This window comes from Calcarisporiella thermophila (genome assembly GCF_041956535.1).
Source record: "Calcarisporiella thermophila strain CBS 279.70 unplaced genomic scaffold VTP21scaffold_1, whole genome shotgun sequence".
Lineage (NCBI taxonomy): Eukaryota > Fungi > Calcarisporiellomycota > Calcarisporiellomycetes > Calcarisporiellales > Calcarisporiellaceae > Calcarisporiella > Calcarisporiella thermophila.
The window spans coordinates 31,066-44,467 of NW_027192191.1; the positions used below are offsets into that span (position 1 = coordinate 31,066).

The window sequence follows — 13,402 nt, forward strand, 5'->3', positions numbered from 1 at the left end:
AGATATGATAATATATATAGCACTCTAATGCTCCTTTCAAATATCACATCCCAATGCTGAAGTCGAAGAATACGACACACCACAAATCATCTATTTTTTTTTTTAAGGTATCGCGTATCATAGGGATTTCAACTGCGATTTTCCTCGTCTTTAGGATTGAGGTTCGAAAAATCTTATTCCCAAGGTACCCGATTTTAAGGATGGCTGAGCATAGTTAACAATTTTTCAATTTATTTAAGTGACATAAGGGCGGATTCATTTTAAGGTACACGACGCTAGTTTGATCGGTACTGCATGGTTCCGTACAGTTTTGGAAACATATGTGTTGTTCATGTACTCTTAGGAGGGTGTACGTCATGCTTGGTGCAGAGTGGGCAAATTTTCAAGCATAGGTTGCATATGCTTGCTTACAACAAACTGTCCTTGCACTTGGGTCTCAGCAACTTCCGTGGATAGCCTTCAATTATCAGGCACACCGGTTTCAATTTAATTTATCGAGCAAAATCCTCCAGGCCCACTAATGCACCTGTATCCCACAGGTTTCCATGAAAGCTACCCAAACTGCGAGAAAGAAGAACGAGGCCCTTGACGGCGCAGATCATATAAACTAATGCGGCTGCGTTCAAATAGTCATAAACCGGCATTCTCAAGATGCAAGCCATAAAAGTTCACAATGCCTGGAAATTTAACCGGCGTATATATACGCTAATGTTCTCAAGAAAAGAAGGTTAAAAAGCATTCCAAATTAACGCATCGACCAGCAGCTAGCTAAGATTATCGTGGAACGAGAAGTAAACATGTCTTTGGAATCAACAACTGATCAAATTTACCCAGATATTGACCCGAGACTACAGTGGGCCATTGACAAAGGAGCAAGAGACAGATTTGCTGCCACTGAGAGCAATGATATAGTTCCAGTGATTGCCAAAGTAACAGACATAAGGACATGGGAGGGAATGACTGGTGTCAGCGAAACTACTCCCATTGGTATGACGCCAGACGGATCTGGACACATTGTGACGGCTAGAGTGCTGTTGAGTGAACTATCTGCAATAAGGAGGGATCCAAATGTAATAAGTTTGAAGCAGGCAACGCCGATTCGGCCTACCCTGGAAATAGCGACGAAAAGTGTTAATGCCAAAAGAGAACTTCTACCTCCAAGCAGAGCAAAAGAGCAAGGCGGTCGGGGGGTCATCATCGGCATCGTTGATTTTGGGTGTGATTTTGTGCACCGAAATTTCATAAATCAAGACGGTACTACAAGAATTCTAGCTCTCTGGGATCAGACCGTCAATATGCAAACTACTGGCGAGGTTAACTACGGCCGAGTTTTCACAAGAGATGAGATTAACCAGGCTCTCCATACCTCCTCTCCATACGAAACTTTAGGATACCCTGCATCAGGCCATATGCAAGAAGGACAGCACGGGACGCATGTTATGGATATAGCTGCCGGGAATGGACGTGGTACTTCCGTTGAAGGTGTGGCTCCCGAAGCCGATATTATATTTGTTGAATTTGCGGGTGATGTACCTTATCAACAAGAAGGCAGCTCATTCGGAGATTCAGTCCATCTCCTGGAAGCGATCCGGTTCATTTTTAATCGAGCGGATAGAGAAAACAAGTCGTGTGTGGTAAACTTGAGTTTGGGGACCAATGGTGGCCCACACGATGGAACATCGCTGGTTGAGCAAGGCATTGATGCAATGCTAAATGAACGTGACAACCGTGCTGTGGTCATCGCTGCCAGCAACTCGTACAGTAGTGGTATCCATGCGAGCGGGATAGTGCGTCGTTCGAAAAACTATGATCTATATTGGAAAATTAACCGAACAGATCTCACTTCCAACGAACTTGAGGTATGGTATAGTGGTGCTGATGTATTCTCAGCAGAGATTTTTGGGCCAGACGGTAATAGTTTTGGCAAGCTTCAACTTGCAACCAATGCAAGGGTAAAGGACAGCCGGGGAAATATTGTGGGATTTGCCGCCCATCGAAAGGGAGATCCGAACAATGGTGATAATACTATTGACATTTTTCTCGAAAAGAGCGCCCCCTCAGGGATTTGGATGATACGGCTTCAAGGAGTCGAGGTGGTCCATGGAAGTTTTCACGCCTGGATTGAGCGTGACGATATGGGACAATCGAGTTTTGTCCCCCCTAATGATAATACCCATACTCTGGGCTCCATTGGTTGTGGACGGAAGAGCATTGTGGTGGGTTGCTATGATGCGAGGGACCCTGATACACCTATCGCATACTTTTCCAGTGCCGGTCCCACGCGCGACGGACGCCCAAAACCAGAGTTAAGCGCACCTGGGTTTAAAGTAACCGCTGCTAATTCTAACACAATCGATAAAGCCATCGAAATGTCAGGCACGAGCATGGCTGCACCAGTAGTGACAGGTGTTGTTGCACTATTGCTTGGCGAAGCATCTGCGCGAGGTGTTCGACTATCAGCAGGTAAAATCCGCCAAATATTAAGAAAGACGACTAAGAGCTCGCATGGGAATAAGTCAGAGTGGGATGAACGCCACGGCATGGGTCGAATCGACGCAAAGGCCGCTATTTTATACGTGCATTACGAGTTAAATGAAGAATAAGCGTACAATCATCTTAATTAGTTCTTCGATTATATCCTCAGTCTATGTATATATAGTGTGCATACATGCATGTGTGGTTGATAAATAAACTGAAATCAAACGACCAAGTTGGGAGGATGAATTTTTTACCGACTTTCATCCTTTTAAATTCTGTTTCTCATGATTGTTTTATCAAACAATCTTGTTTCTTTGGCGAAATTCTTTTCACAACACTCGGGACTTTATTGAATTTAACAAAATATTGAACTACCCGTTATCGGTTATGCCACCTTGATATGGTAGAGGCTTGATGGCAATTTAAAACAATAGAGCTTTTCACAATGGTAGTACGGGTAACTCATGCCGTGTATATAGGATAGGCGATGTTGCGCCTTGAAGAGGTCGTTATGCACATCTTTTACAGCGGTGCAATATTATATTAGAGATTTTACAATTTAGGCTATCCCTATAGTTATATTCCAACCTTCCATCCATATCGTCAATCAGGATATAACCCTTAAATCGCGTAGGTGCTGCTATTCTACCTGATAATTGTTACAGTTTACGACGGGCCACATCCGAATTTCCCAAACCTTGAAGCTTTATTGGCATATGTAGAACTATAAGCGGCGTGTTATAATAGAAATGGCTTGCAATGGCAATGCCCACTCTTCCTGTGTTTACATTTTAACCTCTATCCTTAGGTTGTTGGCGCTTCCGGATGAATAGTTGATCGGAGCCACTCGATCTGCTGTTTGTTTATCGTGTTTTCTTAGCACAATCCTCCGATGCATTTTCCACCCAGTTTTTATCCCACTAGTTCAAGGCTTCTAGAAGCGAGACAAATAGGAGCTTAAATAGAGAGCGTCCAAGTTTTCATTTGCTCTTTTGATTTTGTGTTCCTTTCGATGAGAGCACGGCCTCCAAAAGCAGTCAGAAAATCGGGAGGACGGCTTCTTGTCCAATGAGAAAAACTGCGATGTTTTGGCGTGGAAACATAAATAAATATACCCTCCGTCTGCCTCCACTTTAACTCCCCCGCCTCCGAGAAGACGCTCTATATCCTCTACACAATGGATGGCATGACCGCTGAGCCCAAGACCTGGCGTGAGAAGCTCGCCTTCCTTAGAACCCGCCGCTTCCTGATCATCTTTGTCCTTGGTCAGTTTCTCTCCCTCTGCATTACCGCCACCTCCGTGATAAACCAGAAGCTGTTCAACGACGAAAAAGTCGCCGTCCCGGCCACTCAGACCTTCCTCGTGTACTTCTCCTTGGCTGTCATTTATACTAGCATTACAATATGGCGAGACGGATTTTGGGGATGGATTCGGGCCATAAGAAAGAGATGGTGGATATGTAAGTTGAATTAACGGCTCTAGGCAACCCCTTTTATTCGATGGGCTAATTATGCGCTCTTCTTTTAACAGACATTATACTGGCAATAGTAGACGTGGAGGCTAATTATCTCGTTAATAAGTCGTACCAGGTAACTACCGTCTAGCCATTGTTTCCATTCATTCTTTTCTAAATTGGTACTGCTTGCTTCTCAATCCAGTACACCAATTTGCTCTCTGCCATGCTTCTTGACTCCTGGACTATTCCGTGTATCGTCGTCTTCTCTATAATTTTTCTCCGTATCCGTTACCGTTGGACGCAGTATGTGGGCGTTTTCCTGTGCCTTGTCGGAATGGGTATTTTAATGGGGGGCGACTACCTTGCCAACCCAGACATCATTCATGGAGCAGCGGATATGCTGAAGGGAGACTTGTTCTGCATTGCTGGGGCTACTCTCTATGCAACTAGCAATCTAATTGAGGAAATCATGGTGCGAAAACGGCCTCTCTATGAAGTGGTAGGGCAATTAGGTTTTTGGGCGACAATCGTTAGTGCCATTCAGCTGTAAGCGAGCTTATCAATTTCTGTTGAAATAACAACAACTAAAGGCTCATTTTTCTTACGTATGCTTTAGTTCCGTTCTGGAGCGAGATGAATTGGGTACTCTCCACAACAGCGGAGCCGTGATCGGTTATATTCTCACCTACGATTTTGGTTAGACATTTTTATGCATTTGCGATTCTTTTTATCCAACGCTCATTCCTAACACCTTCTTTTCTCCTCTCACTCTTTTCTAGCCATGGTCTGTATCTACTCGCTTGCTCCTGTGCTCTTCCGCCTCTCTTCAGCCACCTTCTTCAATCTTTCCCTTCTTACCAGCGACTTCTACGGCCTTTTATTTGGTCTCCTCTTGTTTGGCTCGCGAGCACACTACCTCTACCCCATTGCCTATGTCTTGATTATTGTGGGCATTATTCTATACAATATCTTCCCGCACCAGGAAGCAAAGATTGAGAAGGAAGATGATAAAGGGCCTAAACCTGTCGCGCGCGAGAAAATAGAGGCGCAGGAAATCGAGATCCAGGATGATAAAGGGATAGAAGATGTCTCGACGAAAGTATAATACAATGTTGTTGATTGATATTAATTTTTATTTGTTAATTTATTGATGCACATTACAATCGTATTTATATATTTAATAAATATCTTGCTATTTTTTTTTATCTCTTATTTCTACCCATCCTTAAATCAAAATTCAGTTGCTTCAATTTTGCAGCAAACCATGAGTAGTAAAACCAGCGGCGTCGATGATATTTTACTGACATTTGCTCCGATGGAATGAACTTTTATCGGAGAAACTATACTATATAAAACTCCGTGTCCCAATCATCATAAGTGAGCACTTAATATAAACAAATAGAACGTCCACGACGTCTCTAGGTCTGAGTGTTCATAGGAGAGAAACTCTTTGTTCTGTTTAATGCCACAGAGTGCATTTCCTACCCAATACATGGACCGTCTTCAGGTTCAACTATTTTTTTTTTTTTTGAAATTCGTAGTTTCACGATAAGTCAAAATTGACCTCTTTACCCATTTTCAACTTAGAGCACATGGTGAGAATTCACACGCGGCTGCCTGACGATTCCTATGTAATACAGCGAATTGGATATTCCGCTTTAAGTTGTAACCGCGATATTTCCATGGCTTTCCGAGTTCCTCTACGCACGACTTTCATTTCCTATTTATTGTAGTGGTCGTCAGGTTGCATCCAATCTCTGTGATATCTAAGCCTGCAGCGGCTTAAAGAGCATGGAGCATTCCGCGCACAGATAAATTTACGTGTTACTCTGATTCTAACAGGAGCTTAAGAGGCGAGGATTGAGAGTTAAACCTAAACTCAGCATGTCTGTTCAACATGATAAACTCTTTAGAACACTCAACAGCATATATAGGGAGAAAGAAATATTTATATTTCGTACATACGCAGTAAAATAAAGAATAAAATAAAAAGAAATACTAAAAACATTTTAAGAACAAAATTTTAAGACACTAAAAGAGTTGAGTAATGAACTTGATACTAATAAATATTAATAGAGGCAAAAAATAAATGTCAAAAATAATCAGGCCACCACACAGCACCCAGTAGATTGAGGAGCGAAAGGATCCTCTCGACGATCGACGGGACCCCACACGCTTGGGACCAGGGGATCACGTGTTGAGCTACAGTATTTGATCAAACTGCAAGGAAATCAGGGTTAGCTTCATTGAGTAATCACCCCAGAGATTTTCTCATTTGCCTCGTGTGAAGATTGAGGATATGAAAAAACTCTGGTCGAAGAAATAAATACTCACGATTCACTCGCTTCAGAGACTCTGATGCGCGGTAGTTCATGGTATTCCCGGAGTCGCTGGATGTGCTCTTGCATCCTTCGGTATTTTGTCTCCGAGATCTGTCCCGCAGCCGCTTTTCTTCTCGATGTGGAAATCATGCTATAGATATATGATGTATAATGCCCAAGTTTTTTTTTGCTAATAATAGATGAGGGAGAAAGAAATAGGAAGAAAAAGACTAGATGAAGAAATTAATTAGGAAGAGATGTGAAAGAAAAAATTTTTTTTGGATGAGATTAGTTGAAACGAGAGGAAAACCGAGTGAAGAAACAGTTTAAGAATGGCGGCAGAGTCTGAAGGGCGAGGGGTGACGTAGAAATTCCGGTTTTCATACTGGCTTCCGACAGCCGATATGAAGGGGAATTTGCTTATGATGCAGGGCACAAGACTAGCCAACAAAATAGAGGCAGGGGAGCGAAATTATTTTCCATTTTTTGGTAGTCTCAGCATGGAGAATGGGCCATGCACGCTGATGGAAGGAGAGATATTCTGAAAAAAGAAGGATAGAAGAAAATGATGTAAACTCCTGCCTCGAAGCAGGAGGGTCAGTTGGTTGGCAATAAGATTCTTACTTCCTTGAATTGTGCAGCATTACAGAAAGTATCAGAACAAGAATGCAGCTAAGGAAATAGGAGATGAAAAAAAATCCCTCACTAAAGATCAAAAAAAAAAAATAACGCGCACCTTCTTAGGCGATATTGCATTATACATTAAAATCGGGCTTGGCAATAATAAACCTGACATCATTTATATATAAAGACACGATGATTGTGGTTTGAAGTTGAGATAAAGTGGGTCTCTTTTTTTTATACTTATAGAGAAGACAAATACATAAATACACCGTAAAATGCCCTTTAAATGCTAGCTCATCCTCCTCTCTAGCCAGAGTATCTATCTCTAAGAGTGCATGCGTGGGCAATTGGGTTTTGACAACCCATCTTTGCCTCACCTCATCATTGTGTTCGTACTTGAGTCGATATTCCCAAATTTAATTAATTCTCGTTGAGTGAAGAGGTATGTGCCGACTTTCTCTTTTACCACGACTCTCATCAGAGACACTAACATCTTTATTTGTAGTCAAAATAGAGAGAAGCGGAAATTGGCTATTCTCCTACCTGTTGGCCCTGATAGCTTATCAAAGATATCATGTCTTCTCCTCAAAAGTCGAAAAACTGCCCAGTGGGGAAAAACGTACGCTTCAGCCGGTTTGAACGTGTGCATACCACCTTTGGCTCAACAGACTATGATCGTACTCCCATCTACCCTTCGCCTCAGCCAGCACCTCCTCAGCCAACCACCTCATACCCTCCCCCAAGCCAGTATCCGCAGTATCCGACAAACCCGTACTCTTACCCATACCACTAAATCTGTTGCCCTTCTGTCATCCATATACCATTCCATGGGCTTGATTTTATTCACATACCATTCGCATTTCTCTATGAGATATCCTGTATACTTTACATTCATTGTTATTTTGATTGCTCTAAGTAAGGGGGAGACATCAAATCGGATTTTTATCCTCTTTTCGGTCCTTGTATCCTCGTCCTCCCAAGTGCCTATGTTTGTTTATCATCTTGGATTCCACTGTCTTGTGCACTCCCAAATCATCTGAAAAAGCAAGCATGACCCCATGCCAATCCCATGTTTGAAATGCCCAAGAGATAGCAAACTGGACGCTACGTAATTGTGAAGGAGAAAGGCAGTACCTCGTGGTCTTCGAAAACTAATTATAGCATGGAAGAAAGCATCTGCTGCTAGGATTAGTTAATTCATTTGCCATCTAAGGGCTGAGAATTCCCCCGATGGCAAAATATATTCTTGCGTTTAATGAGATAGCTTAACCTTATGAGGTTTCACAGCTTCGCCTCTCTCTCGAGAATTGCAGACATTACGATATTTTTATTGAAATATCTGACTATAGAAGGGCTATCTCTCATATTATCATTAATATTATGGAAATGTGCCTTAAACGAGAAGAGACTAATATTTCTTAAACACACATAGATACATATAAATATATAAATATCTAGGAGAAAGGGAATGAGAAGAGGGTTATGAGGCTATATAATGGATGTGTTTCGACATGTTCTATTCATTCCATTCATGCATCCAGATATGAGTGTATAGTAAGTTTGGTGTGATTAATTAGTGACTCAGAAAAGTTGGGAGTGTTAGCTAGTTAAATTCATGAGCTAAACATAAATTAAAGAGAGTTCTTTTCCAGCCGTTGGATATATATTTGTCTATTATTTGGTGGCAAAGAGCATTTTCGTTTCTACGGATTACGGATTTTCTCCACCTCTTGTGCGTGATTGTCGCATACTAGAAGCTTTGCCGTTATTACAAAAGAGATGCTCTGGACTCTACTAATAAGCTTGCTTGCATGCTTGCCTGTATTGACTGCCGCACCATTTCTTACAAAGAGTAAGAGAGATGAAGTCAATTTGTCCCATGCCAATAACAGCGGCTTTGAAGAGACTCATCCCTTTGACCGTCCCAATTTACCTCTGGACGAAGAGGTAATGGGAATGCTTAAAGAAATGCCTTTACAAGAGAAAATTGGACAGGTAGGCTGAGTTGCACATATATCTATATTCCCCTGTTTTGATGCTCCTTTTCCCGCACTTTTAAGATGTCTCAGTTAGATATCGAATACTTACTGCTCCCAGATGGCACGATAAATACAACAGCATTGGACAGCCTCGCAAATGAATTTTTCATTGGGTCCTTTTTCAATGTGATGAAACGGGGAGGTAATGGCAACCCAAACACCATCTTCAATGCCAAAGAGTATGTAGAAACCATAAATAAGATACAAACCGCCTATGCGAACTCGCGCGCAAAAGTCAAAGTACCCATCGTGTATGGGATTGACTCGGTGCATGGGGCCAATTATAGTAAGTGTTTGTTGTTTGTCCATTCAACATTGATGAAATAGAAAAAAAAAACCTCCGCTCTATACTGTTAGTCGCAAACGCAACTATCTTTCCTCAAGGGATTGCACAAGCAGCCTCTTGGGACCCGCAAGTAGCCCATGATATTGCGGTGATAACTGCAAAGGATACACGGGCAGCGAATATGCATTGGACTTTTGCCCCTATTTTGGATTTAAGTGTAGATAAGCAGTGGCCACGTGTTTATGAGAACTTTGGCGAGTCCCCGTTTCTCACTGCGAGCATGGCTCGCGCATCTATTCTTGGCTTTCAGGGCCAGTATAAAAGCGATCGTACAAAAGTGGCTGCTTGTATGAAGCACTTTGTGGGCTACAGTGCAACACGTATGTCTTTCGACCATGGAGACGCATGGATCCCATTAAACTACTTGCAAGACTATTTTATACCCCCCTTCCAAGCCGCAGTGGAAGCAGGAGTCGCAACCGCCATGGAGTCGTACAATTCAATCAACGGGTTCCCTGTGGTCAGCTCCAAGTTATATTTGCGTGATATTTTGCGCGAGCAAATGCAATTCAAGGGAATGTTGGTCACAGATTATTCCGAGATCAGGAACTTGGTCGATGGGCATCTAACAGAGACAAGCGAATGGAATGCAACTGCAAAAATACTTTCGAAGACATCTATCGACATGTCCATGATAGCACTCGGTACAAGTTTCCCCAAGATAGTCTATGAACTGGTAAGGCAAGGTGTCATACCTGAGTCTAGAATCGATGAGTCGGCAGGGAGAGTATTGCAGCTGAAAAAGGATCTAGGTCTTTTTGAAACCAAGGGAATTCTGGACCCATCTTCTCCGTTGGTTTCCTCAGTGGGGCAAGAGGAAGATGCTAAGGTCGCGCTTCATGCAGCAAGAGAATCGATTACGCTCCTGAAGAACGACAACCGTACGTTGCCATTTAGTGATGCCAATACAATTGCGGTAGTTGGTCCGACTTGTAACAATCTATACACACTTTCTGGAGGGTGGACAATCGAATGGCAAGGCGTCACAGAAGACAGGCAGTTCTATGGACATGGCGTATCAATTGCTGACGGCATTCGTCAGGTGGCCAAAAATGCAGCAGTTACTTATACCTTGGGGGTAGGTTTAGATGGGACTGAGAGTGAGGATACCAGCCAAAATATCGATGCTGCTGTGCAGAGGGTTTTGGATGCGGACGTCGCTGTGGTCTGCTTGGGGGAAAATCCTTATGCTGAGGCTCCCGGGTTCATACACGACCTTACGCTTCCTGCTGGACAGTTGAAATTGGCGCGTGCCGTTGCTTCAACTCGAAAACCATTTTCTCTTGTATTAGTACAAGGACGGCCTAGGGTTATTGCCGATCTGGCCGAACTTAGCCCCGCTATACTGAACGCTTACCTTCCTGGCCCCTATGGAGGACTTGCAATCGCCGATACCTTATTCGGGATTAACAATCCTTCCGGGAAGCTTCCATATACTTACCCGAAGTATCCTGGTGACCAGACGTTAATCGACTGGCGGCCAAGAACCGACGAGAAACTGCCAAACGGAACTTGGGCACCTCTCTATCCGTTTGGGCATGGACTCTCGTACACCACTTTCTCTTACAGCGACATTCGTCTCTCAGGCGACACACTTTCACCAGTACAGACGATTTTGGTCAAGATTAGCGTCACTAATACTGGAGAGGTTGCGGGCAAGGAGGTTGTGCAGCTCTTTACTCGACAGCACTATCGCTCTGTCTTGTCGCCCACCCGGATGCTCAATGGATTTAAAAAGGTATTCCTCGATGTGGGCGAGACGAAGGAAGTGGAATTCAAACTCACGGTTGACATTTTCCGCTTCACTGAGGACCCCGCCTATCCAAGACAGGCACTTGAGGAAGGATTGGCCGATGTAATGATTGCGGATAAACGTGCAATTATAAAAATTCAGTCTGGGCCTGCCCAATGATTTCAAACATATTTTTTTCGAAAATCACTAAAAAAGAAATGCTTTGCTTTGGTTTGTGTGATTTTTTTGGGCAGATTGAAATAGCAAAAATGGATTTCTGAAACGAACTCTCAATTCCTAAAAATTTCTTCTCTTTTACCTCTGATTTGGCTATTCCTCTCTGGACTACCGAAGCATCATTTCGGCAAATATTCCGTTTATTGTTACGATTAACTTGCTGAACTGATGAATACTAAATCACAATCCTCCTACACTGATAAATACGTTGTGTTATGCGATACAATGTGTCAGTGTGAAATATGATTGAAAATACTAAGGGATACCCCGTAAGATAGATATAGCACAGAAGAGTATTGAAAACAAGTTGATTATTGGTAAGATTAACAAAAAAGGTACATATTTATGCAAGGGGGTATCCATGGTCTATATGCTGAGGGAATGTTTATATACACGATCATCGCTATTTCCAAGCTCCATCGGAATTAATACGTTACACTCACTTGCGCCAAAACGACCTCTTGACGAGCTTCTTTGCCATCTTCTCCAAAGGGCTAGCAGGATCCTCCTTCTTCTCAGACATGTTCGCCGACATTTGACCCTTGTTCTTCAAGCTGCAAGTTGGAGGCGGAGTCAACATTAGAGAATTCTTGTTATAATATGAAGTCGGCGTAGGATTAGTGACAGTTTTGTTGCTTTTCGGAGTGGTATACATGTCTGGCTCCTCAGCTCGATCGAAACCAATTTCAAATATATCGCTCGTAGTTTCTAGATTCAACGAAGGCTGAACTACAGAATTACGGGACCCAGAAGCGTCTTCTAACTTTACGATCTTACTCGAAATGACTTCCAAACATTCCCCAAATCCATTAAATTTGGATTCCAAATCTGCCTCCAGGAGTTTGCGCTGATAAGCTGCATTGTAGACTTCTCTCCGGAGTCGTGTGTTCTCGTCAACAACACTTTCAAGCTCCAAATGCGCAGCCCTCAAGGACCCCTGGAGCTCTGCCACTAACCCAGCTACATATTCAGAAACGTAAGAGGTCAGTCAGAATTGCCTTAAAGGTCGAAATGTTCACAGTGTTCATAACCCCCATTCAGAATGTTTCTAGCTAGGTAAACTAAGCCAATATTCAAGCCATACTACAGTACTACTTTACCTGTCACTTCCTTCGCTTTTTGTGCCTTCATTAAATTCTCTTGCGCATTTTTAGCCTCCTCGAAATGCCTGTTATTCTCTTTGCGAAGTTCATTCAAAGATTTTTCGTATTCAGATGCAGAGTTCATAAGATTGCGTGTGAGCTCCTCTTTTTCAAGGCCCAGGGCAGCAATCTTTTTAGCCTGACGGTCAATCTCTTCACGTAGCCCTTTAATTTCCCTTTCCAATTCTTTCTGATTCTGATAGGAATGCTTCTTCACACGATCTAGTTCCTCCTGCAAGACCACGTTCTGATAGCCCACTTCATCATTTAACATTTCAGCTCGCCGGGCAAAACGATCGCACTGTGCTTCGGCGATGGCAATCCGTTTAGTGAAGTCGCACCTCACATACTTAATCTCCTCGTCATGTTTAGCTACGAGCTTCTCCCGCACCTTATCTTGAAGCCAAGCGTGCCGATGCGCGCGAATCAGCCCCTGCTGAAGGCTCTGAACTTGTTCCTTGAAAGACTCCTTCGATTTTCGCTCTTGTGCTTCTTTTTCTTGAACATCTTGCAAGGCAAATTGCAGCTCGGAAATCTCGCTGCGTAATTTTTTTACAGTAGTGGTCTCGATCTTCTCGCTTAACGCGTCCATTTTGAGCTGGTTGGTAAGAATACGTAAAAATACACAAAATTATTATTCGCTTTACAAAAGTTTATCTCTTCTTGCATCTCAATACTTTTTCAACGTCCTCTTCGTCAAATACGTCTGAGAAAAAAACTGCAAGCTCACATAAGGGTTCAGAGACGAGTTCGCCCAAAACAGTACAAATGAATTGGAACATTCTGACATGAAAGTAAAAGCCGTTGAGAGTAATTAAGAGAGGAATAGATAAGGGGAATGAGGTGGGAAGTTGGGTAATGAGTGAATTAGAGAGAGAGAGAGAGAAGGAAACTGAGAGGGCTCAGCAGCTCTTTAATAGTTTCAAGGAGGGATTAAGGTTCGAGCACTCATGGGTGTGGTTGGTTTGATCATTTATTGTGAAAAAAGATTTTAAAGAAATCTCGCGGAAATTCGAAGTCGCGTGT

At 42.8% G+C, this 13,402-nt stretch overlaps 5 protein-coding genes across 5 annotated transcripts; 3 read left to right on the forward strand and 2 right to left on the reverse strand.

The window, feature by feature from the left end:
- Positions 1-797: 797 nt before the first annotated feature.
- On the forward strand, positions 798-2,603 carry VTP21DRAFT_12 (uncharacterized protein; the record flags this gene model as incomplete). The annotated part of the gene is made up of 1 exon (XM_069391260.1): positions 798-2,603. One exon carries the CDS (start codon positions 798-800, stop codon positions 2,601-2,603), a length of 1,806 nt encoding a protein of 601 aa, XP_069256391.1.
- Positions 2,604-3,655: 1,052 nt separating this feature from the next.
- VTP21DRAFT_13 (uncharacterized protein) lies at positions 3,656-5,040 on the forward strand (the record flags this gene model as incomplete). Its single annotated transcript, XM_069391371.1, has 5 exons — positions 3,656-3,938; positions 4,010-4,068; positions 4,138-4,481; positions 4,552-4,631; positions 4,715-5,040. The coding sequence occupies 5 exons, from the start codon at positions 3,656-3,658 to the stop codon at positions 5,038-5,040; spliced, it is 1,092 nt and encodes a 363-aa protein (XP_069256392.1).
- Positions 5,041-6,037: 997 nt separating this feature from the next.
- Positions 6,038-6,406, reverse strand: VTP21DRAFT_14 (uncharacterized protein; the record flags this gene model as incomplete). The annotated part of the gene is made up of 2 exons (XM_069391482.1): positions 6,038-6,155; positions 6,270-6,406. 2 exons carry the CDS (start codon positions 6,404-6,406, stop codon positions 6,038-6,040), a joined length of 255 nt encoding a protein of 84 aa, XP_069256393.1.
- A 2,253-nt stretch (positions 6,407-8,659) lies between these two features.
- On the forward strand, positions 8,660-11,177 carry VTP21DRAFT_15 (uncharacterized protein; the record flags this gene model as incomplete). The annotated part of the gene is made up of 3 exons (XM_069391593.1): positions 8,660-8,875; positions 8,941-9,205; positions 9,277-11,177. The coding sequence occupies 3 exons, from the start codon at positions 8,660-8,662 to the stop codon at positions 11,175-11,177; spliced, it is 2,382 nt and encodes a 793-aa protein (XP_069256394.1).
- A 496-nt stretch (positions 11,178-11,673) lies between these two features.
- VTP21DRAFT_16 (uncharacterized protein) lies at positions 11,674-13,158 on the reverse strand (the record flags this gene model as incomplete). Its single annotated transcript, XM_069391704.1, has 3 exons — positions 11,674-12,194; positions 12,335-12,974; positions 13,054-13,158. The coding sequence occupies 3 exons, from the start codon at positions 13,156-13,158 to the stop codon at positions 11,674-11,676; spliced, it is 1,266 nt and encodes a 421-aa protein (XP_069256395.1).
- Between the last annotated feature and the right edge of the window lie 244 nt (positions 13,159-13,402).